The sequence below is a fragment of the Excalfactoria chinensis genome, chromosome 12 (assembly GCF_039878825.1).
Source record: "Excalfactoria chinensis isolate bCotChi1 chromosome 12, bCotChi1.hap2, whole genome shotgun sequence".
In the NCBI taxonomy this organism is placed as follows: Eukaryota; Metazoa; Chordata; class Aves; order Galliformes; family Phasianidae; genus Excalfactoria; species Excalfactoria chinensis.
Genome location: NC_092836.1, coordinates 4,775,790 through 4,801,878, shown reverse-complemented (window position 1 = coordinate 4,801,878; position 26,089 = coordinate 4,775,790). Strand labels below are relative to the sequence as shown.

The window sequence follows — 26,089 nt, the reverse complement described above, 5'->3', positions numbered from 1 at the left end:
AGATGAGAGATGAAAAAAAGGTGAAAAAGGGGGGGAAAGGAGAAAGGGAAATGAGGGGGAAAAAGGGAAGGGTAGAAAAAAAGCGAAGAAAAAAATAAAAGAAATTGAAAACGAAGGAAAAAAGGAGAAGAGGTAAAAAAAAAAACAGGAGGAGGTGGGGGAGGGAAGGACAAAGATAAAAAAAATAATACTAAAAAAAATCATTTGCATTGTAAGATTGCTTGGAAGTGGGTGAGGCCCAGCACTGCGCTCCCAAGGGCCAGGAAGTGCAGGGCTCACCCAGGGTCAGTGCCTGGCATGGGGGGCTGCCCACAGCAATGCTGCCCCAAATGGGTTGGCTGCATTTAGAACACCAGTCCTGTGCTTGGGAAACTGTTCCTGCAGGATTCCTGCTCCAGTTAAATGCTACCCAACTCTACAAAGACCTGTTTCAAAATCACCCCTCATTTCAGTTGTACCTGAACTACCCACACATGCAAAGACTAAACAGTTGTTAAAAAAAAAAAAATAAAAAAGGAAATCTGAAACTGGTTTTTGAGGGTTGGAAGTACAATTAGGAATAATTACCGTGTTGTCTTTCTTTTTTTTGGTGGAAGTTTTGCAATGTATGTTCCCTTTAACCAGGTGATTAGGTCCACCTGAGTTAATGAATGTTTTCTCAGTAGCCTTCCCACTCTACTGACTGCCAGATCCTTACTGCTCATGGAAAACTGCTCCTGAGCGCACCATGGGCCACCCACCTGACCCTACAAGCAGGATTTGGTTGCTCAGGATTTGTTTGCACATCTTTTTGGACAAGGCAGAGATGCCAAAGTCACCTGATTGCAGCTCATTAGTCCTCCATGCACAAAGCCAGGCTTCCACCACCCAGCTGCAGCTTCTGAAAGCAAGAGCTTTAGTTTTCTATATAGCAGAACCATCAAATAGCTTGGGTCAGGAGGGACCTTAAAGATCATCTAGTCCCAACCCCACTGCTGCTGGCTAAAACAGGCAGTAGGTCAGGCTGCCCAGGGCCTGATCCAGCCTGGCCTTGAACACCTCCACAGATGGGCAGACTGCTGGGAGACACCATTTGTCCCTGCTTCCATCTGAGCCATTGACAAGAACCCTCTGGCTGTGACCATCCAATTCTTTATCCACCAAATAGCCCACCCTTTGAATCCACGTCCCTCCAATTTAGAAATAAGGATGTGGTGTGGGACCGTATCAGAAGCATTGCACAAATCCAGGTAGATGACATCAGCAGCCCATCCTTTATCCATTGATGTCATCACTGCACTGTAAAAGGCCACCAGGTTGGTGAGGCACTATCTGTCCTTGGGAAAGCCATGCTGGCTGTCTTGGCTCACTTCTTCATCTCTCATGATCCTGCTCTCAACAGTGCAGAACACAGACTGAAACGAGTGTCCTCCTCGCCCTCTTTCCCATACAAAAGGAGCTGGTAATTGTAGTCTAACAAGACACAAAACAGATACTGACGGCTTAAGCAGGGAGACACGTTAATAATAGAAGCAGCTGGTTTACAACCTGGCTGATCTCGCACCTGGTTTAGAATAAAATGCAGGTTTGTCTGGGCCCCACAACACAGTCCCTGCCTTGAGAAAGGGGCAAAGGGCGAAGTGCTCAGGGCGCGCCTCAGCCTGGTGAATTTAGTTTCATATTGTTTAAATGGCATTTTTTTCAAGGGAGGGGTGGAAACCCAGAGAGTGCAGCCAAGTGCTGCTGCCCAGTAGCAGCCCTGGCATGCACTCTGGCTGTTTCCCAGTCCAAGGGCAATGGCACATTCTCACCAAGAGCTAAATTATCCCAGTGTTGGGTCTTCCACCCAAGGGATCTCTGGGTAATGCAGCAGAGATGTGCTAACTGTGCTGCTGCACTGGCAGTAATACTCCCTCAGAAAGAGCTTCCATAGGGCCCATCAGTGGGATCTGCAGTGCCTGCAAGGGGGACCAGCCACCAGTAACCCCAGAGCTCACTGGGAACAGCAATCTCCAGACAAATCCAGCAATTCAGACCAAGGAAACATAAAAGATTTGTGCCCACAGGAATGCACCCCACCCTGATGAAGGAAATTACCACCCTGCATTTCAGCCCCTCAGCTGCAGCGTGCTGGCTGGCAAAGTGCCTCCTTTTAAGTTGCTCTGCCTGGCTGCAAGGGGAGGCACCTGAGAAGATGGCAGGAGGGCCAGGTTGCCCCACCTGCAGCAGCTTCTGGCAGGAGGAGGCAGACAGCTCTCACCTGTGCCAGCATAAATTGACAGCGCTCACACCTGCAGGCATCCATCTCTCACATACTAAGCCAGCTGCCTAAAAACCTCCTCAGTCACATTCTTTTTGAATGCATTGCGACCCATCCTTGCCAGGTTCTCACTGGCACTAGTAAGAATCAGAAATGTTTCTGCAGCAAGCAACCCCAATTGCCACAGAAGGCAAGGCGTCCTTCGGGGTACAGCCCTTTCAGATGGGCAGCTTTCTGCACATCTGGAAGGAACACAGTTTCAGAGCAGTCTTGTAACAGCTCCATGTTTATTTTAAATAATTACACCAGCTTAGTATCTGATGTCTAAATCAATGGCTTCTACTCGGTGAGAAATAAACACAGCGAAAGAAAGCTCTGCATGATTAGATCCACCTGCTGAGAAGCCTGTACAAACGCCATTGTGTTCTGAGCAGCTCAGCAAAGCAGGACAGAGCATTTACATTAAGCAAATCTTCTGCAAGGGAAAACTTGCAGCATCAGTGTTTAGAAAGTGTATGTTGAGTTAAGAGAGACATCGTAAATAGGAGCCTTTTTAAAACCAGTATACTCTGACAAACACACTCCTGAGAACATAATGCATTCAAGACGACCAGCGTTAGGACTGAAATTCTTGCAGATCTGAAACAATACCACAGCAAGATTACTTTTTCTCCTCAGACACCATAGTTCATTTATCACCAGGGAGTCGCCCACAGAAACACAATGAAGTGGGAGAAAAAGTCGAAAAGCAAGCAAGCAGCCTTCTCACATTTCCATCCCTCCGAGTACCCCAGGTCTTGTCTGAACGCAGAGTAAACCCAGCTCGCTCCACAGTGCACTCTCCATATAGGAGACAGTGCATTGTTTATCTCACCAGTGAGAAGAATATGGGTAGAGATGAAAGACAGATCTTATTTTGAAACAGCATATGAAATTCTGGGCCCTGGGACTTGTTTTATGCATTTCCTAATCAACCCAGAAGATATTTGGGATGCGATCTTGGCGTGCCACCCAGACACACTCCATAGTGAGCAGGAAGCACTGCTCCAAGCAGCAGATATCTGTATTAAGTGCAGCCGAAGGCAGAATGCATTTGCAAAGCAGCAGGACTGCAGAGCTAATCCCAGGTCTGAGCTGAAATCTGAACACAGGTCGCAAACTCAGTCTTTTTATGCCCTATAAGACTTCAAGTTTTTAATCAACTGAGCCATAGCATAACCTCCAGCCAGTGTGGAGCCACAGCTTTTATCCACAAAGACAATTTCCCTAAGTGACATAAAAATTGCTGTTTCCAGCCCATTACAGCACTGGAGCAAAGCTCCTCCCTCGGCTTCCATCACTCACAGTCCAGACAAAGCTGTACAACGTGGGCCCACTTAGCTAGAAACCACTTCCAAAGAAGCACAAAGTTCCACGAGCAACTTACAGTGACAGAAATCCTCTCCTCAAACCATCGCAGGTCATCCAGCTAACTACCAGTGGCTGGGACCCAACCTCCACAGCCTGCCTGACATGCGCAGGCAGACCTGGCAGGCTCACCGTGTCTGGCCCATGTTAGAGACCATCCCTTCCAACAGCACCCGGGCAGATGGGCTGCGTTGCTCAGGGTGACTGATGTGACGTGTACAAGCTCTGGCAAGGCCAGGAGATACGTATCAGGAGATTGCTTCACCTGGTTGCCTTGCAAGTTGTTTCCTGTGGAGAGCATTTGACACTACTCAAGCAGCAGTGTTGATCCAAAAACAAAATCTTGGGATAACCACGGTGCTCCAAGGCTCATATTTAGGCTTCTTTGCCTAAAGACCTACTTGAATCAAGCCAAAAGATTTCACTCTTTGAGGAGGATGGCTGGGAATTGATGCTACATTAATGGAAGCAGTTGATTATTTATATATACATACATATACATACATTATATATATACTTCTGAACATGGAGTTATCTCTGAATATATGCCCACTATCAACACAGTAAACAAATGCAGCCATGTCTGAGAGCAGCCTTTGCTGTTACACAAATGACACAAGGAACACAGCAAAGCTGCCAGAGAAGCACAGGCAGCAGCTCCACATCTCCTGCCTGAATCTCAGCAGCTTTCCCATTTCAGAAGGGTTTGCACACCCACAGATCACTTGCATCTTTAAAAATGGGGAAGGCCCACCGAGTTTGGGTCCATTAGGATTGGACTCAACCTTTCCCTGTTCCTGAATTAATCAGACCTATGTATATTTAAACATCACTAGCTGGAGAAGTGAAGCACAATTAGGATGTTCTCTCCCAGATGGCTGGGGATAAACACAACAGCACTTCTGAACCACAGTATAAACAGCAGGATAACACCAGCACATGGCAATTGTGAGTTTGGCTCCTTCTCAGAGAGGAGAGCAAGAAAATTCTGCTAAATCCAGCAGAACTAACACTTCTGCTCAGACAAGCAGACATAATTGACATGCCTACTCCCCTCTTGCTGCTTTGGAAAGAATGGTAGTGCCTGCTCCCCAGAGATTTTGACAAGCTATACAGACTGTTATCTCTCTGAAGATATATTTTGATATATTTTTGAGTATGAAAAAAACCCAACACTGGTTAAAGGCAAACTTCTGCCTGCCATAAGCACAGACAGTGAGGCTGTGTTGAAACAAACAGCACTGCTTCAGCATCTTAACTCCAAAACCAAGTCTGGACTAGATGGGCACCTCTCTACACCCAGTGTGCTCTCACTCCCTGAACAGTGACCTAATTCCAGTTATTTCCACAGTTCACATTGAAGTGCACTGTGTATTTCAAATGTCCTTTGTATAAATAAGCTGCATGTTTAGTCGCATGCTAATCATAGAATGGCCTGGGTTGAAAAGGACCTCAAAGATCTCATTTCAACACCCCTGCTACAAACAGGGTCACCAACCACCAGACCAGGCTGCCCAGAGCCACATCCAGCCTGGCTCTGAATGCATCCAGGGATGGAGCATCCACAGCCTCCTTGGGCAACCTTTTCCAATGTTAAATGGAGGCAGGACTCAGCACAAAAAGAGGTTCTGCCATTATTGTCCTCTCCTGTCAGCACCAGACACAAATCCATGAGCCCATTACAATACTACAGCTGTATCCATCCACGCTTTTTCCATGAGCTTACTGGCACATTAAGCCTTCACTCTGCATTTAAGCCTCTCTTCCCCACCTTCCTTTTTGATCTCCATTCTCCCTTGCATAATTATAATGATAATTACAGTACAGAACAGAAATGTTACAATTTCCATTGCAACACCTCTACAGAAAAGGTGACTTCTGAGTGCTGGTTGGTTGGGGATAGTTTTGGCTTATTTAAAGTTTTTCCTCTAAATGTAACTCCCACTGTGTTCAAAGACAACACCTCCTAAGAAACTGTAGCATGGTGTCACTTGGTATCTGGGCCCTGTTGACCTAAAAAACCATCTGCCTGGTTGATGTTGTAAACTGAAATCCTCAAGCATAAAAGAAGTGCTTGGTAAAGCAATGCTTCTAGCCAGGCAAGGCCGTACTTTCTTGGAGAGAGCTGATGGTCACAGCTGGATATCTTGGCTGGAGAATAGTCTGTATTTGGTCTGATAGGAAAATCTCATAGATGTCTAAATACAGGAAAGCAACAAAAGAGCAAGAGGAGCTGCTTGTTGCTCTCCTCTGATGATCAGTGCTATATTAACAGTGACTTGATTTTCTAGGGCTCATCTTATGTCAGTGTCATCCTTTAACACGTGTGGTAAGAGACACCCGAGGCTAATGCGAGTGTTCTACTGAACAAAGCACAGACTTGAGAGTTCAGTCTTGGACACACAGATGTACAAATATAGCACAAAAAAGACCAAGTTGTAGCCTGTCTTGGAAAAAGATGATCAAGTTGGGAACTTGAAAGGGAATTGCTCTTCACAAGGAAGTTTTGTTAAGCAGCGGTTTTTTGGCACAGATGCACTAAACAGTATCATTTTTGCAAATGTAAAATTCCCTGGCAGGAAGCATATGCTTCATGTGAACTCCTGCCCAGACAATTCCAGGGAAAAGAGAACAGCAAAACCCCATGTCTGCACCTCCTCACGGCTTCAGCATTCCAACAAAGACATGACCAGAAGGAAACCATTCGCATCCAACCCAACAGCACAGTTCCCTCACATGTACCCCTGGCTCCTACCCACCACCAACTATATTAACCAACTCCTCCAAGAGTTGCAGGGCTCAGCCCTGTGTCAGTCAGACTTATGCATCTACAGACTGGGCGAGTTCCCAACACAGCGTGTGCTTGAGTTGCAGGATGGATTTCCAAGGCCGCCAGCAGAGCCTGTCAGGGCTGACTGATGGGTGGCTGATGGGAGCCAGCAGTGGAATATGGGACCCTCTGCCTCATTTAAAGCAACAACTGAAATTGTTGGCAGAGTTCTGGAAAAGACACGCTGGGGAGAAGGGAAATGGAAAAGGAGAACGACCTCCACTATTTGGCATTTATTCTCAATTCCCCCTTATAATTCATCGTGTCACAAGCATACAGTTGCCCACACAGGCCTGCAGCTCCCTCCAGTTCATCTTGTATTTCACAGACATCTGTTCATCATTTCACATACAAAGCACACCTTCAACAGCCAAAGGAAAAGCTGCCTGTGCAGAAGGCCTTTATTTTGGGACATGTAGAAGCCCAGTTGCTTCACGCTTCTGCAGATATCCTTGGAGGTTGCCAAGGTCCCCGTGGAGACAGCCCTAAGACCACCAAACTCAAGACAAAGCACCCAAAGGCAGCTGCTTACCGTGACACATTAACTTCCAGTATCGTGCAAGAGGGCAGAATTTTACTGCCGTGGTGCTAACAAAATTCTTCTGCCTCCAGCCCTTTGTATTCTGCCCACTAGTTTAATAAACATCAGCTTAAACAAGTATATCCTGGCATGCAACAGCCCCCCATCCCCTTCCCAAATAGACAAATCAGATGCAAAAAACTTACTTTTCTGGGCTTAACTTTGTCTTGTAAGTCGTACTGGCCTATCCCTTTATAACTTATTCCAAGCCACCAAGGGATTCCTTGTTTATCCTGAAAAAAGAAGCCCACATGAACCAAGAGCTACTTAAGAATTAAGCAATTCCAAGATTACAGCCTGTTTCATTCATGTGACAGGTACAGGTAGGTAAGGAACAAGGACAATTTTTGCAAACAAATCAATGTGAAGTGGATTGCTAAAGTGCATGTTGAAACTTTCTTCCACTGCCTTCTCAGGCAGAGGCAAGAAACTATGTGGTGGTTGTGCAAAGTGGACATAAAAGTAACAGCACTGCTGAAACAAATGGGTGTCGCTCCTTGCAAGAAGTGGCTGTGAGAAGGAAAGGATATGGGACAGAAAAAAAATGTGGCCAATAACTGCATCCATGAAACTCAGGCGTGACACAGCTGCAGAAGGAGAACAGTGCAAACCATCAGCTTCTCAGGTACCACTGCCATGGCCATGACTGAAAGCATGGAGAGACGTCACCCCTGCTGAGCTCCTCTGCAAGAAAACATTCTTGTCCAGTTTCTGCTCCACAAATGGGAATAAATGTTGCATTTTCCTCACTCTCCAAAAATACCATTCTACTATACAGTGTTACTCCCCTCTACATATGCACCCACTGATCACCTGTCACTTAGAAGCTGTCTTTTCTATGACTTCTTTAAAATTAGAAATGTCCCTGCAGCAAACGTTAATTGCTTAAAATCTAGAAGTGGTATCCAGTTTAGTTAAGCTGGTATAAATTTAGCTCCTGATAGAACTACAGAAGGTTTTGCATGGAGGTTCCTCTCTGTCTTCTTTAGCACAGTGTGTTGCTGCTCTCTGAAAACACGCTAAAAATAATATTGAAGAGGCAAAAAGTAAAGAGGTTGAAAAATGTGGGGTTTAATTCTTGATAGGAGGGTACTGAATCATCAAATTGCTCCTTTAGGAATGTAATCACGTGTAATAAGTGAAGCAATCACATTATCTATGGACATTTACTAACCTTTACTCCATAGTAATGGACACCATATGTTGGCAAAGCTTCTACCACTCTCATGTACCTGTAGACAGATTTATAGCTTATCAGATTAATTTTTCTAGAGGAAATGATATCTATTAACATATTTTTTCACACATACATTCAGGACATATCATTTATCATTTGCATATTTTGAAAGCTGTAATGATTTAATGCCTATGTCTTCAAGGAAAAAAAACCTACAACCCAGGCACAGGAAAGATGTGGTATCTTGGCCCACATAAAATGAATGGGACATTTCTCATACAACAAAGCATTCAATCCCTTATCTGAAATTCAGAGAACAGAAAGAAAAGCTTCCAGTTCTGCACTGAACACATAAGCCTTCGGGAAATATCTGCCTCTAATTATTTCACGATGGTGCTTTGGTAAAAAATGGATAGGCTCCAAATGAAATTGTTTATGAGGTTGTACAATTGTTTCACAGTGTAATTCAGATATATGCTGAACAGATGATTTTTTTTCTCTGTTCCTGTTGAAAGAAGCCCCTGAACTAGTGAGACAAAGCTGCAGGCACTGAGCTACGTGACAAAGCCTGTAAGCTGTCTACAGCACACGGCTACGTAAGTCATCTCAGCCCTCTTGGTCAGCCTGCAAATCCTCATTTTTGAGAACTAAATTCTGAGTATTTGAACAAAGATGTGTTTGCCTTCCTTACAGAACATGCGATGGTTTTTTCCCTTAGAGCTTGGTGTGAAAATTAAGTGGTAGCAAGTGGGGTATGGAGAAGGCGCCACTGAATGGAGACCACGTTGTTTCTTCTTTTGGTATCTGAGGTATTTGAAAGAGAAAACTTGCCATGGGTTTCCTCACAAAATATCACTCCATAAAAAATAAATCTGATAGATATAAAAGATGAAGTTTACAAGCAACAAGGACCAAAAGATCCTACACTGCCACTTCTCAGGGAAAGAAAAACAGCAGGTAGAAACATCATCTTCATAAATCAATAAGTTTCATACTCACTGAACAATGGCTTGTCCTCTGGTCAGACCTTTTATTTGCGTATAATGTTCAATGACTCGATCCTCACTGCAAAATAGGCATAAAAAACAACTTAGAGGCTCAATCACTTTTCTACACATGGAAGCATATGCTGACATTTCAGTGCCCTCTCAGTGTGCAGCAAACTGCCCCTCTGTGCATTTCTCACTCTAGCTTACATTCTGTTTCTTACCCATTCCTTTCCCACCCTTCATTAAGCAGCGTGGAGCTGCATCTTAATTCCCACTATTGCATACTGCATTCTGGGCTAATTAACAGATCGTTTCAGATCTGCTGCAGAAGAATGGTACTAATTGTACAAATCCACTCTCATGTTCTACTGAACCAAAACTTCAAAGGCTGGTTAGTGTTCCATATGCAAGGAGGAAGCTTTTCACTCTAGTGCACTTTTTCACCTGGCACTTCATAGATTAAGATTTGTCAGCAATGGCATTTTTGCTTTTTTTCTCTGCTATATACTTCAGCACCTTGTTTGAAGCGGAACATAAAATATACATTTAAATAAGTGTCAGACACCTGAATGCAAAGAAAAACCCAACAGTACTCATTCTGAAAAATAAGTCATAACAGAGGACAAGCATACTTGAAAATAGATGAAGTACACATCAAGCCTAAAAAATGAAATAAATGAGGCAGTCAAACCCAAATAAAGGGCACGAATTACAAGGAAACAATATTGTTGATTCATCCCAAGTGTTGTTTCCTTCACGGCACATTCACACCACAGAACTGATCTTGCCTTTCTGTTTCCAGCTACTCGACTTTGTCTTCTCCCTTTGGCCTGTTAAGGAGCATGAGTGCAGCTGGGTGGGCACCTGGCAACAGCCAAGGCTGGCACACCACAGAGGCTCTGCTGCTTGTTGGTTGAAAAGGTGTTCTTCCCAAACACAGACTTGGCTAGGGTTCAGATCAGCCCTTTCTAATGTGTGGTACCCCCACTTACTCTGATTCATTAATGTGACCGAACTTTCAGTGAGGGATTTGCATCAGCTCTTGTGTAATTCATGACTTCCTAAAACTGGAAACGCATGAACACAAGAGATTAACTGGAAGTCCTTTATAACACAGGCTGAGGACTGTAAAAACAGTTTGCAAGACTGTCTAAGAGCACTCCTGTCATTGCCATCCACAGCAAAGATTTACATTTAAATTGAATTAAACAGCTCACCAGTAAGCAAGTGATGGATGTTCCTGCAGTGTCTTGGTGGGAAAGACAGGCAGTGTCTTCAAGTCTTTCCGAGTGTTTTCATCACTAAAGGCAAAAAAAGCACAGAGTCACTGCTGATGAATCAGATGCAAATCATCAGTTTCAGCAACAGGAAAGGGCTGCGTGTGCACCCCAAGAACAGTGCATTGCCCCATATCAGGCCATCATAGCAATGTAACTCTATCTGCCCTCTCACATGACAGTGATGTATGTGGTGTCATGCAAGCTCCTGTTGTAACTCATTATACACACACGTGATTATAGAGTCAGCCAGGCCACTGCGGCGGGAGTGTGGTATCAATATTTATTTTGCACACACTTGCTCTGTTTGCTGAGTAGGGAATGAACACTCAACAGCTGCAGGAGGAAAGCTTTCACCCAAAGGCAATGCTTGCAGTGCTATTTTTGCTCTATCTTTAGTTAAAACCCTCCCCAAGAGACAACAAATTCCAGAATGGTATTTGTCAGATCTGAGAGTTAAACACTGATCTGATTCACAACAAAGGACTTCAGTTCATATGCTAGGAAATATTTCTACTGAAAGGAGTTTTCCTGGGCTTCACATTGAGCAGAAAGTTCAAATATTTTGGACTTTTGGCCCAGCCTGGAACAAAATAAAGGCTGCTGAAGTACGCAAATGCCATTTGTCACAAAAGCAACAACAACAAGAAGCAGCAAAACATTTTAAAACCTATTAGGAGGCACCAGTAAAATGGTTAATATTTTTCTCCTTTCATGCTCTGCTAATTAATCAGCTGAAAGTCGCACGCCTCATTTCTGCAGGATTTCTGCATGCCTTTGCAGCAGCATGAACAAGCACGAACACGACTGCTCTGAGAAAAGAACGCACCAGTCAAGTTCATCAGCATCTGCCTCAGCTTCTGCAGCCAGCTTTTCCTTGAAGGTGGTTCCCCTCTCATGAGCTGTTTCCATCAGCGTTACAGATTTTCTCTGAGCTGCGTCACCCATTCTCCCATCCTTATGAGCACCTGTAGGGCAGCTGCAGCATGGGAGCTGCTCTGTAGGATGCAGGAAGGTGCAGCAAACCACTCACACCTCCAGTCTCATGGCAGATGTCACAGGGTAGGCACAGTAAGCAAAAGCTTTATGGCTAATTACCCTCCAAGCTTCTCTCCCAGCCCTGACAATGCACCTCAACGCTAAGAGGGACCACCTCTGGGGACAAAGAAATAGTTCAATCAACGGCCTCCTTATTCTGCAGTGTCTTTGATGATGTTGCCAAGAAGGGGTCAATTAGCACGCAGGAGTTGTTGTTACTGAGCTTTGAGGCCAGCAAAGCCAGGAATATGCACTTTTCTTAGCAAACTGGCCAGCACCCAACTGCCACGAACAGGGACATCTGGGCAGAAAATCAGGGTTTCTTCTCTCAGCACTTATACAGCCAGTGCTCACACAAGCAGAGGGGTTTTGTTCACCCCTTAAAAGCCTGCTGATGGGATCAAGATGCTACACAATGTCCCAGCTTGCAGATTACCAGGGTTTGGTAGGGACGTGAATCCTCCTGAGGCCTCAGAAACCTACCCCAAAGTGAAGATGAAAAAACCCCATAAAGTCCCAAGCAACCTATTCTGATCTCACAGCTGACCCTTCTCAGAACAGGAGGCTGGGCTACATGACCTCCTGAGCCCCCTTCCAACTTCAGTCATTGACTCAAAGTAATTTATTATTAAAATAGTTTTCTTGCTTTTTTAAAGCCTGACTCATAACTGCAATGGCTGTATTAACAGTCAGGGCTGGCAGGGAAATAGTGAAGGAGGAGAGAGTTTCACAAGGAAGCGATAAGAAAACAGCTCATTTTTACCAAACAAAAGGACTGCTCCTCTAAATATAGATTCTCAACCCCTAATATTCATAAGCAGAGGTTTAATAGCAGGTCTCTAAGTCCTCTGTTCAGCAATCTCATTGCCAGCCAAAACAAGGGCTGCAGTACTAGAAGTACTGATGAAAATGATGCTGTGGGTCTGCAACATTCTCATCAAATTCTGCAGAAATGTCACCAGATCTGGCAGCTGGGCACAGAAATGCCACATCATGTCCCATATGTTGGGACACACAGTGACTGAGGGGCTGCCACCACTTATGTGATGCAAGGTGGGGTCCGTCCCTCCAGCATCGAGCATGAAACATGGGCCCTGGGGCAGCTCATTAGTTAGCAGGCAGAGTCCAGGGAGCTGTGACAGCTTTTAGAAGGGCTAGAACTCCTCTGATCTTCTGCCAATCTATGAAGGAAATCCAGTTTCTTGTGATAGTAGAGAACACATTTCTTTTAGGAGGCAAAGTTGGTTTTTGGGACTTTTCTTGCTAAAGAGACACAATCTCCTAAGTGGTTGATCTTGCAGATCTGCATTCTGCTCCCTATGAAAATGGATTTATGAAGTCCGAAAGTCCATGAGAAGCATAACTGCAAGATTAAACATGAAACAATCCTAGAAAAAAAAATGTGAAAGATATGAAAAACAGGGCACAGGTCCTTGTGTGATGAATGCCTCCGAAGCAGGCTGGCACTCCACAGCACAGATCTGCTGACTGCACAGCCAAGGATTAGCATCTGGAATGATTCACAGCTTCACAGATAATAAAAGCCTCAAACAGACATCTTCCTTCCTTCAAGAGAGTTCATTATCACTCCATCTGCAGAGAGGAGACCAAGCAGGTCTCCCCTTGACCCTTAGGATCACTTTCCCAAGCTCTCTTGGGCTCAGCCTTTCCTCAGAGGTGACAACTGCAGATAGGAGCAACAGGTTGAATTATTACCTGTTCCTGTTTAGCCTCAACACAACCACCAGATGATCCAGACATTGCAGAGCAGACACTCCAGACCCAGATGTCCTACCGAACGCACTGTCCAACCAGACAGGTGGTGCTCCTGCCACAGGCAAAGGTGGTGATTCTCCTCAGAGCAGCAAGCCCGGCTGTTGGGACCACAAAGCCTACTAGTGTGCTATGTGACCTCTGCCACAAAGGGGCTTCTTGGCTGGTGGGTCGTGGCGTGAGTCCAATGCATAAAGAGCCCAAAGTCAACAGGACTGAACATTTTTGGCAAAAGGTTTGTTTATCTCCTAAGAGGGAAATCTAGGAGAACACTTATCTGAAGTATTTTTTCCACTATGGAGAAGAATTAAAGAAAACAAGCCAACAAACCCTTTCCTTTCCATGCTCTACAGGGGAGCTTTTTTCCCAGCAGGTACTGAGCAGAACTTGGACCGATCATGAACATCTACATTAGAACCCCATCACACTGATCCTTGCCTCTCATTCTTGGTATCCTGTTTAATTTCCCGCTCATCAGTATCAGCTGTATAGAGACTGAAGGGAAGCCTGCCTGCAAAATAACCAGTCACAATATTTAACCACATGCCATACTACAAATAGAAGTTCCCACATCCAACCAATCTCTAGCAGCAAACCAGTACCAATGCTATGTGCTTCCTACAGCCTATTAGCCTTCCCATGACATTTTAGGTTTAATTCTAAAAGCTCACCAGAAACCTAAGGAACCACATTGTGCTATCGGGCCACACACTGCCAAAAGCACATATGAGAAAATCAAAGACATTTATGCTCCCTGAAAGTGCATCTTCACTGCTTGTAATTGCATGACACGACACTCCAGCCAAGCAAAGATTTACAGATCTATACTAATTAGGACCATTTGTTAATGGCCGCACATGCTTTCCCTTGTCACAAACAGCTTATGCCTGTTGCTAACACAGTAATTCAAGGCAATAGAGGTAGATGTAACAAGATGTGGTTGATGAGATTAGCATAAAATTTGAAGAGCGATAGCCACACCTACAGCAGCAAAAGCAATATTGTTGGACTATAGCATAAGGTTTATCAACCCACATCTACTTCATAAATGTTAATACCTCGATAAGGACAGGACTTCAGACAACTTTTTCACTGTTAGTCAGTGATAGCAGGTGTGTGTCTCTGCTGAACTGCATTGACAACACTTCTCAAGGTAGGGATTTATCACCAGGGAAAGTTCATTGTATGGTGATTTTCCTCTGTTCTTGAAGCCTCTTATCCTCATGTAAACACTTGTTCTTATTCCTCCACATGATCACTAGCAAATTATTCCTGGGCCTTTATTTCACATTCAGCTTATTCTAGTAGTGGATTTACTACACTGTTGGTGGAATTTAGAGTGGCCTTGTTCATAGAAAACATTGACCAGCTTCATGAATTAACCTGAAAAGCACACCAAAAATCAGCAGCTACTTTTCAAAATCACATGCAAGATAAAGATCTTACTCTGTTCAAGATGCTTAGAGCTAGTGGTATAACTCAATAAATGCTCTTGGTGTGCAAGAACAGCCCATGCTACTGCCTGGTCCTAAAGCAGCCAGGCTTAAGGTGGCATCACCAAAGTCTCCAAGTTGTTTCTCTCCATATGACCTGAGCTGAGAAGCAGCAACATGGGCTGCCAGCACCACATGGCAGTGGGACTGCTGTGGCAGCAGGTGCATTTTTTGGAGGTTTTTGTTATGTTTTAAAGCAAACAGAAAGGAAGAGTGGGATGCCTTGCATGCTCCGGTAGAGGTGGGTCAGCCTCCCAACGTTCTACAAGGAACAGGTGTGAGAAGGGAGCAGCAAAGCAAGAGGGAAAGAAAAATAAATTAATGAGCAGTGTTAAAAGTGCAAGAGAAAAAAGGGGGGGAAGGCAGAGCAGAGAAGGTAAGGGGAGAGACGATTGATTTAGCAGCTTTTGAGTATGTCAGAGCAGCAGGATCTTGGCAGCAGGAGTTTGAAAAGCACTCCTTGACAAATCCTCCTTTGTGACAAATGCCAGACGTTTCCCATCATTTCCCAGCCTTTCAGTTTATGGTCTGCTGGCACACTCAAGAAAGTTATTTTTCCATTGAAGGACAACCGGGGACCCGGAACGCTTGTGCATACAGGGCTACCATCTGCAGGGGCAGCCAGAGCACAGCTTCCCCAGACCAGTGGGGAGCTCTGCCATGCAGGGCTGCAGTTTGCCACTTGAATACCAGATAAGAACTGCCTGCTCAGAAAGGTATTTGAAGGAGCATTTATAAGAGCCTTCCAAGCCTCAGACATGAAAAGGAACATGATAAAGAGTGCAGATGGCTTTTTCAATGCCAGGCAAATGCTTGAGGCTTGCTGCACATGTATGCTGCAGCCACGCTGCTGGCTCAGGGATTTCCATGTTGTGCTGCAACAGCAGCTTCACCTGTATCATCTGACCTCCAGCTCCAGCCTCCAAACTAATTTCTCAGTTTCCTGAGCCCTGCCTGACTCTCTGAAAAAGCAGCACCTGTTCATCACTGAGGGGCTTGGTGATCTATCCACTGGCCTCTGAAAGATGGACCAGAAACATTACAGAAAAACATAACCTTTTGAATCAGCTATACACATGCACATCTCTCTCAGAGGACATTAGAGACCAGGCAAGTAAGTGAGATGCTCCTAAATTTCCACTGGCCAGCGAGGCACCATTTAGATTCCCCTTTCGCAGGGACTGTTTCCCTGGTTTTGAAGATAAAGCCCTTTGCAGTTTGAACCCTCCCGTGCTGAACACCACTGGTCTGTCCCATATCCACACATACAAAGCTGCTCAGCCTCACCAGCAATGCGTGTCTGTAGGTTTTCTGTTAGATCAGACAAAGCAGGATGGCTCTGCTTCAGCTGGGATTCACTGCAAAGCAAAATACGGCTATTCACCGCTGCTACAATGCTTGAAGGATCCCCATCTCTGCCTTGCAATGACTGGCTGTTGTTTCTATTGCTCACGTTCTCTCTTCCTGTTCACACAACCGTCAGATTATCCATATTAGTTGTGGCTTTTTAGCATGTCTGAGTGCAGCAGCAAAGCTTACAGCCTGTTATCACAGCTCTGCCTGCTGATACAGAGATACGGGCAACCACAAGAAAAATAAAGTATCCATGTAACAATGAAGGCCTGACAAGTCTGCAAAAGCAAGAGGCTGAAGCTGAAAAGCTGTCGTCTCATTTCCTCTAGGCATGGAACACGCACCACTGGGTAGATCCCAGCCATCACAAGGGAGGAAAAAAAACGAATGAGGATTTGTTCTCTCTCTTTTTGTCCAGAGTCAGCGCAGAGCCCCCACTAGAGCTAGAACTGCCTTACATGAAAAGGGAGAGTAAAGAAAGGGCTGTTGAGGGAGACTAATGTATGAATAAAAACACAACAATCTCTTTGCTGCCCCTCCAGAAATTGTACTGATATCACGTACATAAAAGATGAAGACATACTATTTACCATTTGTGTATCTATTAGAGCTACGCTGCCATCTGCAAGCAGGAAACCCCAAAAGACCAGAATGTTGAATTAAAGTATCCTCTTTTTTCCTATATCTATTTTTACTCACATTTCCACACCTAATTCATGCCAACTCATTTTCCACATAAGCACGCTATACTAATTCCTCAGAAGCCCTTAATTTCTGTACTTCTTTATCCCCCCAAGTGTTCTATTAAAAATTAATACTAATAAAACAAAAGTGACATCATTGCAGATATGGCATAAGCTTTGGTCTGCCCTGAACTTTACAAATCTACAAGTAGTACCTGTAGAAAAAACCTGTTGCTGAGAATAACCAAAATATAGTTAATGGTTCACAGGCAAGTGCCCAGTGAGGTATTTAAAGGAAAAGTGCACAGAGAGTGGAGTCACAGCCAAAAGGCAAAATACACAGTGACTCACTCAGAAAACAAGAAGCCATGGAGCAAAGTGAGTGCATGCACAAGAACAGAACACTCAGCACTGATTTCCCAGCTGCACAGACACAACCAACTGGGATCAGTGGGCTGTGCTGGAGAAAGCATCTGTAAATACCATTACACAGGCATTTAAAATATGTAACTGCGTTAAAAAGAAAATCCCAAACTAAACCAAATGGGTGTCTATGACAGGCACCAGATCACCTTGAGTGTGAATCCTGTTGGTTGTGCATGTACCCAGCAGTACAGACCATTCCCTGCTGGGAAGGACACACTCTGGGGCTGACAGAGGCATACGGACTGCGCTCAGCACAGTGGCACAGAGCTGACACCAACAACGGGAACCCTTCCCTGGGCTAAGCACCATGTGGATCCACTATGAGCCCTCTCAGACCTCTCCAGGATGCAAACAGGTAAGTAGAGACAACTGGTGGAAGCGCTCCAAATCTCTGCTCAGACCACATCTGGATCTTTCACCACTTGAACATGGTGAGGTTTCTGAAAACATGCAGGTCCAGCTAGAACCAGCAGCCCTCAATGTGTCCTCCCCTGGAGCTGGGCTGCTCTGCAGGCCAGCACTGCAGCTAGCAGGTGCCACACTGTCACAGAGCTGGTAGCTTCACCCAGGCAGCTCCTTCCTAGCACTGCCTACACCACCATTTCCATGCTCTTTTGCACCAATGTTCTCCTGTTTGTCTGGCAGAATAACCATCCTCCCAAGCAAACGCTACCTAAAAACTTAAGAGGGAGTGCTCACTCTTAATTAGGATTGCTGATACCGGTTTTCTGCCACTAAACTAAGCACTTGTTCTGTTTAATGAAGTTTGTCACTGTAGGATCTCCCGAGCCAGTTTCCCTGTAGCTGCAGCGTGGGAGCCTATCATGCACACAAACCTCTTCCTGTTGCAGGCTGCGTTTATCACCCACATACCGATAAACCCCAGTGTCTCACACATGTCAGCTATCAGGAATTCATTATTTAGTCTGTGTTATGTTACACCAGGCAGGAGTTATCTTTGCAGCCCACAAGGCCAGAATCAAAACCGAATGTGTCAGCTATTTAAAGAAAATGGAAGCCCTCCTCCAGCAACTTCATTAACCTCTAGGGAACAGGGCTGGGTTTCAGGCCTGGAGGCGTTATTGTGGAAAACGTGGTCCAAAATTATCAGAAAACCTTTGTTTAAAAGCTACTTTCTCAATTCATTTTGATCTGATGTTAATAGATTTTTTTTCCTCCCCCCTCTAGTACTGGAATAGCTGCACAACATTTTTAGGATAGTCATTAACATTGGTTATAGACTCTATTATCAAGCTACAAAGAAATACTGTATTCTATTTCTGAGGGCAGATGCTTACTCTGTAAACAAAGCACAAGTGAATCATTTATTTTTCAAAGAGACAAGACTTTATATACCGAGTGTTAACATGGTGAATAATCACCAACCTGATCTGGTAACTGCTCTGATTAAGTCCTTTACAATCTACATTAAATTGCTAAAATAAATAACAAACCGCTTTTTATTTTCCCTCTCCAAAATTCGACCATGTCAGAAGCTGCACAACCTGAATTTCATTCTCTTAAATATCCTTTCACAAAGTCTAAAATTCCAAGATCTTTTTTTTTGCAGGTTTTTCATAAAAATCAGGGAATCATTTGAATTGGAAGGGTCTGTTAAAGGCCATCTGGCCCAACTCTCCGACAAGGAACAGGGATCCTACAGCTTGATCAGGTTGCTCAGAGCCCAGTCCAGTCTGTAACCATGCAAGTGGATGACTGCATTTAAGGAACACAGAGCTTCAAAGCTACACTAACATTCACAATGTGCATTTTCCTTTGGGTTCTCGATACAAGAGCTGGAGAAGACAGAAGGGGATTCACTTCAAACAGAGAAGCAAACAGCCAAAGAGTTCACTGCTCATGACTGATATAGGACATGAGCAAGCACCACTTCCCTCTTCTCAAGCAAAGCATGCCAAGCCAACCTACAGGAAAACAAGGGGTCACCAGTGTGCAGCATCTCAGCCTTGCTGCTGGCACCACAGCTGCAGACCTCTAGGAGAAAACCCAACCCTGCCCTTCACATAGGAACAAACCGGGTACCTCTGCTCTTCACCACCTAGATGGGCTAATGAATGACTGTGGTCAGGATCACCAGTTCAGTAAACAGAACTGGGTGCATGGCAAGCTGCCGCGCGTACTTGTGGGATGTGACCATCTTTGCTAGTAATTTTAGGCTGCCTTGGAGAACCCAGAGCGATCCCAGATGCTGTGCACTGGGCATGCCACGGATGGCATTCTGAAGCCTGCACTTAACAGGCCATAAAGCTTTTTGTTAATCAATATGTCTTCAAAGCTGACACCTTTTCCAAGTGGAACTGGTGTGTCTTGTGTCATTCAGTGACAGAGTACCTGCCCCTGAGCCAGGAAGACCCACTGCACTTCACCTGCAAGGACTGAGCCCTGGGATCCTCATGCTGTCAGTGCCACTGGGCTGGGGGGTGACTTCCATAGAAGTCAGCAGCTGCTACCATCTCTGAGTGCCCACATGTCAGGTTTTCTCGCTGAAAATGAACAGATTTCCAAGGAATGTGCTCACTCACTGAGCACAAGAAGACAAGAGGCAGCCTGTGGGAGATTACTGTGCTCTTTCTGCAAGGCCTTATCTGAGGAAGGGGTTACTGCAGAGCTGTGGGAGTTTATGGTGCCCTGGTACTGGCCTGCATATTCCCACCTGGAGCCAGCAAGAGAGATGTGCCCCCAACAAAAGCTCCTCACAAGGCAGTCAGAGATCACCAGTGCTGTCCAGACTGGCCCATCTTTAACTGACAGAGAGGTAATCTCCAGGACTTGAGGCAATTCAGCACTAATCCTATATAAAAAAAATTAATCACTCCATTCTCACGTAAGCAGAAATGGTGCAAGAGCTGCATTCCAGAAAGTGATTCAAAATAGAATTGCCAAACGATAGGCAACACTGAGCACATCAACCCAAGGCACCGCAGTGGGAGGCAGCCTCTGTGCAGGGAGTAGAAGGGCTGCAGGACGGTGCTGGTGGGTTTGCTGGGTCATCAGTCATAGCATCTCCATAACACACACTGGTAATGAAGCCAGCACTTTAACATTGGTGGTCCAAATGACACTTGTGCTATGTAAAAATCAAATTCCTTCACTCTGGTGCGTGGGACAGCTGGCCATGCTCATTTGATACGGAGGCGTAACTTTGTTTTTTGATACAGTGAAAGCAATTGCTGCAGCTTATGATCTGCAAAAGGCAACTGTTCAGAGAAGAGCTGCACTTGGAAATCAATCTTGTAGCACACCTCTTGCCTCCCATGTTCTTTAAATACTTTGGAAGGTAACCACGCCTTCTGACCTGTCCGATGAGGCATGTGAAATAACCACGTACGCAGTTCTTGTGCTTGTGAAGCAATACTTACAAACCTATTTATTGCAAACGATAAGGAGTCAGAACTAAGTTCAACCTGCACAAGGGAGGCTTTAACTACAAAGACAGTTTTAAACCTTCAACCACTTTTCCTGAGGGCTCATACCAAGCTAAGAGAGTCTATGCCACCAGGGCTGCAGCTCAGCAAGTTCCTCCTAGTCAAGTGAGCTGCAGTGGTGCAAGTTCCCTGTCCCCACATTGATAGAAGCTGCAGGAAATCAGTCAAGGTGAGCAGACTTCCTGGAGTGAAGGGCAGCACATTGTGGCTATAAGCAATATTCTGTGGGTCACAAAGCAGGTCTGCAGTGTGAACAGGAACAGAAGTATCTGTACAGGCAGCCCATCCAGCTGATCTTAGCCACAAGGGCATCTCTTCCTCTTTGCAGGCGTGACAGCACACCAACAAAAGGCAAAGAGGTCTGTGATGGGCTTTACAAAGCATGTCCTTCTGCATAAGAGAGACTGGCACAAGGGGAAGATGCCAGAACAGAGCTGGCACTGGCACTGCTCGCTGAAAGAAGAGCAGAGGACGCCTCTGCTGTAATTTTTGGCATCAGGTACAACTCATATCCTGCATTTAGCAGGTAGCCCCTCACTGGGCATTCTCCAAACGTGTCTGTCACAGCAGGAAAGCTGCTGCAGCGAGAGCATAACATCCTACTGTATGGAAACTCAGCAAATGGTAAAACATTAACACGACCAACACCGACCTTTTGAATTTGTTTGCTCAGCAGGCCGTTGCTAATTGAAGGTCTTTTCCCTGGGCTCTAACAGCTCTGAGTACAACCTCAGCTCCCTCCACAGCCCCCAATGCTGCTATCCAAACCAATGCACGGAGGTGACCAGGCAGAAAGCAATTTCCAAGGGCAAGCACTCACTGCATGTGCAGCCCCAGCACAGCACACAGCTCAGCACAAGTGTTGGGTCAGGTGTGGACTGAGGGAGGCCTGGGGGCAGCTGCAGAAGAAAGAGGCTCATTGACCTCAGGCAGGCAGCTGGCAGCTCCATGTCCCCCACACATGCCGTGGGTGGGCACGGTCTACAGCACCAGGCATGGGCTGGCTGGGAGCAAAGGGCAGCAGTTCCCTTCCCACTCAGGCATGCACACGATGGGAGGAGAGCAAAGAGGGATGCCCTGGAAAGTTGTTTTGATCCTGCGCCTGTTCACCAAAGGACTTACCCTGCAGTCAGATTTTATGCAGCCTAGCAGTGCATTTCTCTTTCTTCAGCCTCGCTTGGACTTTACCCCTCATTTCTGATTGTTTAAAATACAATGCAAACCAACCAAAACACATCCATCAAGCCCGTTAGTATTAGAAAGGAAAAATGTTATTACCTGGAATAGTCCCCTTTAGCTTCCTACAATTGAAAAACAGTGACAGAATTAAAACATGATCTCTTCAAAAGTCCTCGATTTTCCCAGCATTGTTTGCTTCCCCACTCCCACAGCTTTTTGGCTGGATCCCGACCTCGGCCACATTCACACAGAGCCCAGAGGCTGCCTGCATGCACTCAGGAACAGAGCTTGGCCCTTCATGCTTCCAGCTGTAGATTATCCACCTACACTGTACATGAATTTGCTTCTAAAAGGGGGATGAATTTCGAGATCCACGTCCAGAGTCACTTTTACTGTCCAAGAGGTGAAATACAGTTCCCTCTCTGGTTGCCCAAGCTGAAGGTCAGCTCTCGGAGCAGGTCAGGCTTTTGGGAGGAATTGTGCAGCTCAAGCAGATCAGCTTTGCTGAGCGTTTTATCAGTGACAATGGGGGAGGGGGTTGAGCAGGGAGAACGAACATTTTAAAGGTAGATATTTATTGCACAGAAAGTGATAAATAGCCGAACTTTAAGTCTGAGGACAGCACAGTGAAGGGGAGAAAAAAATAATATAATCTAAAGTAACAAAAGTATAGAACATATGCTCTGGAAACGTGAACAAACATAGCACAGGAAACTTTAGCTGCAGTACTATGCTCTTCTCAGATATCCAGCATATATTTAAATTAGAAGATTAAGTGGTAAATTGAACATAAATATGCCCAAATAAATTACTTCCCTTGATGAGCTTTTCCTTTTCCATTCTCTCCACCAAGTTAAAATAGCTCAGATGCCTATTTCACCCACTAGCCTATGAGAATAATAACAACTCCAGAGACGACAAACTACAAACTCTGCACGGCTTTGTCCTCACGGAGTGAAGGAAATTGAAGGAAAATAAATCTGACAAGGCAGCACACAGCTGAACTAACAAGTCAAGGGGCTGCCAGGCACCAAAGCAGCAGCATTACAGATACCAGAAAGTCACCATGCATCGACATACAAAGAGCAGCTTACCTGCAGGACCAGGGCTGCCAACTTGAAGACCGTCTCACTTTCGACCTCAATCTGCCCCTGTACAGGGAAAGAGCAGAAGGTGAGTGCTGGGAGCCGTCCTGTCCCCTCAGAGCACGGAGGAGCACCGAGTCCTGCCCGGCTGCCAGCACAGCTGGGTGGGAGCCCAGCTCAGTCCCAGCCCTCCGCCCGCCACTCCCGTCCTGAGCACTCAGTGTGTGTACACAGACACACGCAGCCTGTTTCCACCTCCCCCTGGCTCCTCTCCCACCCCCTTTTCTTGACATCACATGTTGTCTTTCTGAAGCTTTGTCATAATGCACGCACCCAGGCAGGTACCTGATCCCGCACACTTCGAAACACACTACAAACTTGCTGTGAACCAGGGAAAGGAGGGTGAATCAGAGGAATTTATGGCTTTAAGCACGCCATCTCCCTGGGGCAGAGACCTCAGCTCTTTGCTTTGATGGTGGTACGCACACCCATGATGCGAGATAAATGATAGTTATTAATTGTGAGGCGAGTATAGCTAATTCTCTTTTACCACACACAGTCTGGAGATCTTACAGCCTCCAGTTCCTGCAGGTACACATGCGTCTTATTGCAATGCTCAGAGACACTCCGTGAACTCCAACCCTATAAATCTCCATTCTCAACCCCTCTCCAAAACCAGGCAGAGTCCAACCCTGAAAGTTGGTGACTTCAGTTCTGCAGTTAAATGCTAAAAGACCATCTGCAATTGAAGACAGTACACATAACTCTCCCTCCCACCGAGACCACATCACATTCTCCTGTCCCCAGAACTCAATGGTTGAATGAGAGACAAAGCTGAAATAGTGCTCAAACCATTGCAGCAGGAAGATCTACAGACTTATACAGATACAAGGAAATGACATCTCTAAATATACGGGGCACATCCGGAGCTGGGCTAATTTATCACAGCTGCAGGTCTGGCCCACAGAGACTAAATTCAGAAGTGAACAAAACAAATAATTCAATTTTCATGGAAAGGAAGAAGCTTTTTGCCAGCTTTGTCAATAAAACATTCCAGCAGCAGTGCTCCCCTGGGCAGCTCCACCAGGGCAGACTGGGAGGAATTTCCCCTTCCCAACAGGTGTGGCAACAGCTATGCAGAAGTGGCCTCCAAAGCATTCCCAGACATTTCATTAGAAGAGGAGGGGCACATCACAAAGTAGAAGGGGAAAAAAAAAAGCTTCAAATCCTTCCTTCCTTCCCTCAGATCTCTTTAATGTTGATGCTCAAGAGAAAAAGGCAAGGTTTGCAGCCCCATCTTCATGTAGGTGCAATTTTAAGGCACTTCGTTACTTCCAGGTCTGCATCAGGTTAGGCTTTGTCATGCACATCTGTGCTGCCTTCTTTAGCTTAAATTGCACCTGCTCCAACAGCCTCTGAATAAATCCACAGCACTACGAGGGGACATCAGGTCATCCCAGCACCAGCACATGGAGAACACAGACATGAGGGAAGCCAGCACCCAGAAAGCTCTGCTGAGCAGGAAAGACAAGCTCTACTTCAGCAAAGCTGTTTCTGGACCACAAAATCAGGGAAAACGGGGCCAGAAGGGACCTTAAAAGCTCATCAAGGCCACCTCCCTACCCTGGGGCAGAATCGACTACCTGGGGCTCATTGCCTTCCTGCTACAAATTCATGGAGAGACTTAACTATCCAAACGCAATTCTCACATCAAAGGCCCTCTCTCTTTGTTGAAGGCTCCAAGGAAAACTCTGCAGCATTTGGGTGAGCCACTTCAGCATTAAGTCCCTGCTGACCCATAGCAATAGGTGCTGCTGGCATCACAGCACTGTTTGGGACTTAATAACCCAACACCCCTTCACTTTTCATCTTCAAAGCACATCCCAAACATTAACTAATTAGCAATAGTAATTATGGGACTGCTCTTACGTGTTGATTTACTTGGTCCTAAATACAAGCTTTAGGAAACTCTGGTCACTTTAGCAGGCTGCTATAGCATTTTGATGAATACTGAAAGCAAACTCACAAACCACTTCATTTAGGGACTTAATGGGCTGAACAGGACTGCCTTCTTCAGGAGTTTCAGTCTTTGCTTTCCTGGTGAGGTTTTCTCAGTGATGATGCCTTTGCTTACAGGTACATTTGCCTGGCAGCTGTGTTCAGGTGTGAGCAGGTAAGAAGATGCTCCCTGGCCTGACTTTCACAAGTACTAAAGTCAAAGAAAAGATGGATGCAGAGGTGAAGGCACCACCTGAGGTCAGGCAGTAGTTAAACAACAGAGAGGGGATTTTAAGCAAAGGATCCCAAAGCCCAGCATCGTCTTCATCTAACAGTAATGCTATACAAGTGACAGTCTCTCGAACAATTACCTCTGAGCCTGGGATTATTTTCCATGATAATATAACCTTATTTGCCATCTGGTGCAAGCAATTGGCCACTGCTATAATGTTATCCAACCCTGGGCTGTCAAGGAGTTGGGACAGCCTTTGACTGGATGCAAATCCATATAGCAACACATGCTACTCAAACAGGAGCACAGGACCGGAGCCTCCCTCCACTATCAGACAATATCTCAATTTAGTAACAATCCTTCTGCCCCAAGGCTGGCAAGCAGGGGTCTCTGTGTTAGCACTGCTTTAACAGCAAGGTTGAATTTCAAAAATAGATGGGGAAGAATGGCTGTAAGAAAGCTTTACGTGCAAAACATGCAATTGGCAGGGTAATTCTACCACAGATTTCAGTGAGTAGGGAGCCAGGTCAGCAAAGATTCTCATGGCCATGTGTTTTAGATGAAGATGGAAGGCTTTCCTAGATGTATCCCAAGTGGGAACAAGGTCACTAGCACGAGGTTAAGCAGATGCATGTAATTCGAATAATGGAATCTGAGTCTTATACCTTTTAGATGTAAATAAGTTTAAACAGAATAGAGGGTGCAGCTCTAGGGAAGGGATGAAATTGATATTTTTCCATTAGAGTTTGCATAGGAAGCAATCATTTTAACCAGGGAGACAACTTCATCCCCCTCTGTGTCTCTCTGAATGGCTGCTTATCTAAACACTGCATTTGGTCCAGAGGATTCAGGTGGCTTTTGTCATTCTGACAAATATCAAAGTA

The 26,089-nt window shown here is 45.4% G+C and overlaps 1 protein-coding gene across 9 annotated transcripts in view; it reads right to left on the bottom strand.

Moving 5' to 3' along the window:
• Positions 1-26,089, bottom strand: part of FRMD4B (FERM domain containing 4B) — a 105,659-nt gene that overhangs the window by 14,743 nt on the left and 64,827 nt on the right. For all 9 annotated transcript variants that reach the window (XM_072347157.1, XM_072347160.1, XM_072347158.1 and 6 more), the window contains exons 6-11: positions 22,985-23,041; positions 21,990-22,012; positions 10,440-10,523; positions 9,233-9,298; positions 8,231-8,288; positions 7,203-7,289 (exon numbers count right to left, since the gene is read on the bottom strand). In XM_072347157.1, the coding sequence (XP_072203258.1) occupies positions 7,203-7,289; positions 8,231-8,288; positions 9,233-9,298; positions 10,440-10,523; positions 21,990-22,012; positions 22,985-23,041 (375 nt within the window). The remainder of the gene's footprint in view (positions 1-7,202; positions 7,290-8,230; positions 8,289-9,232; positions 9,299-10,439; positions 10,524-21,989; positions 22,013-22,984; positions 23,042-26,089) is intronic.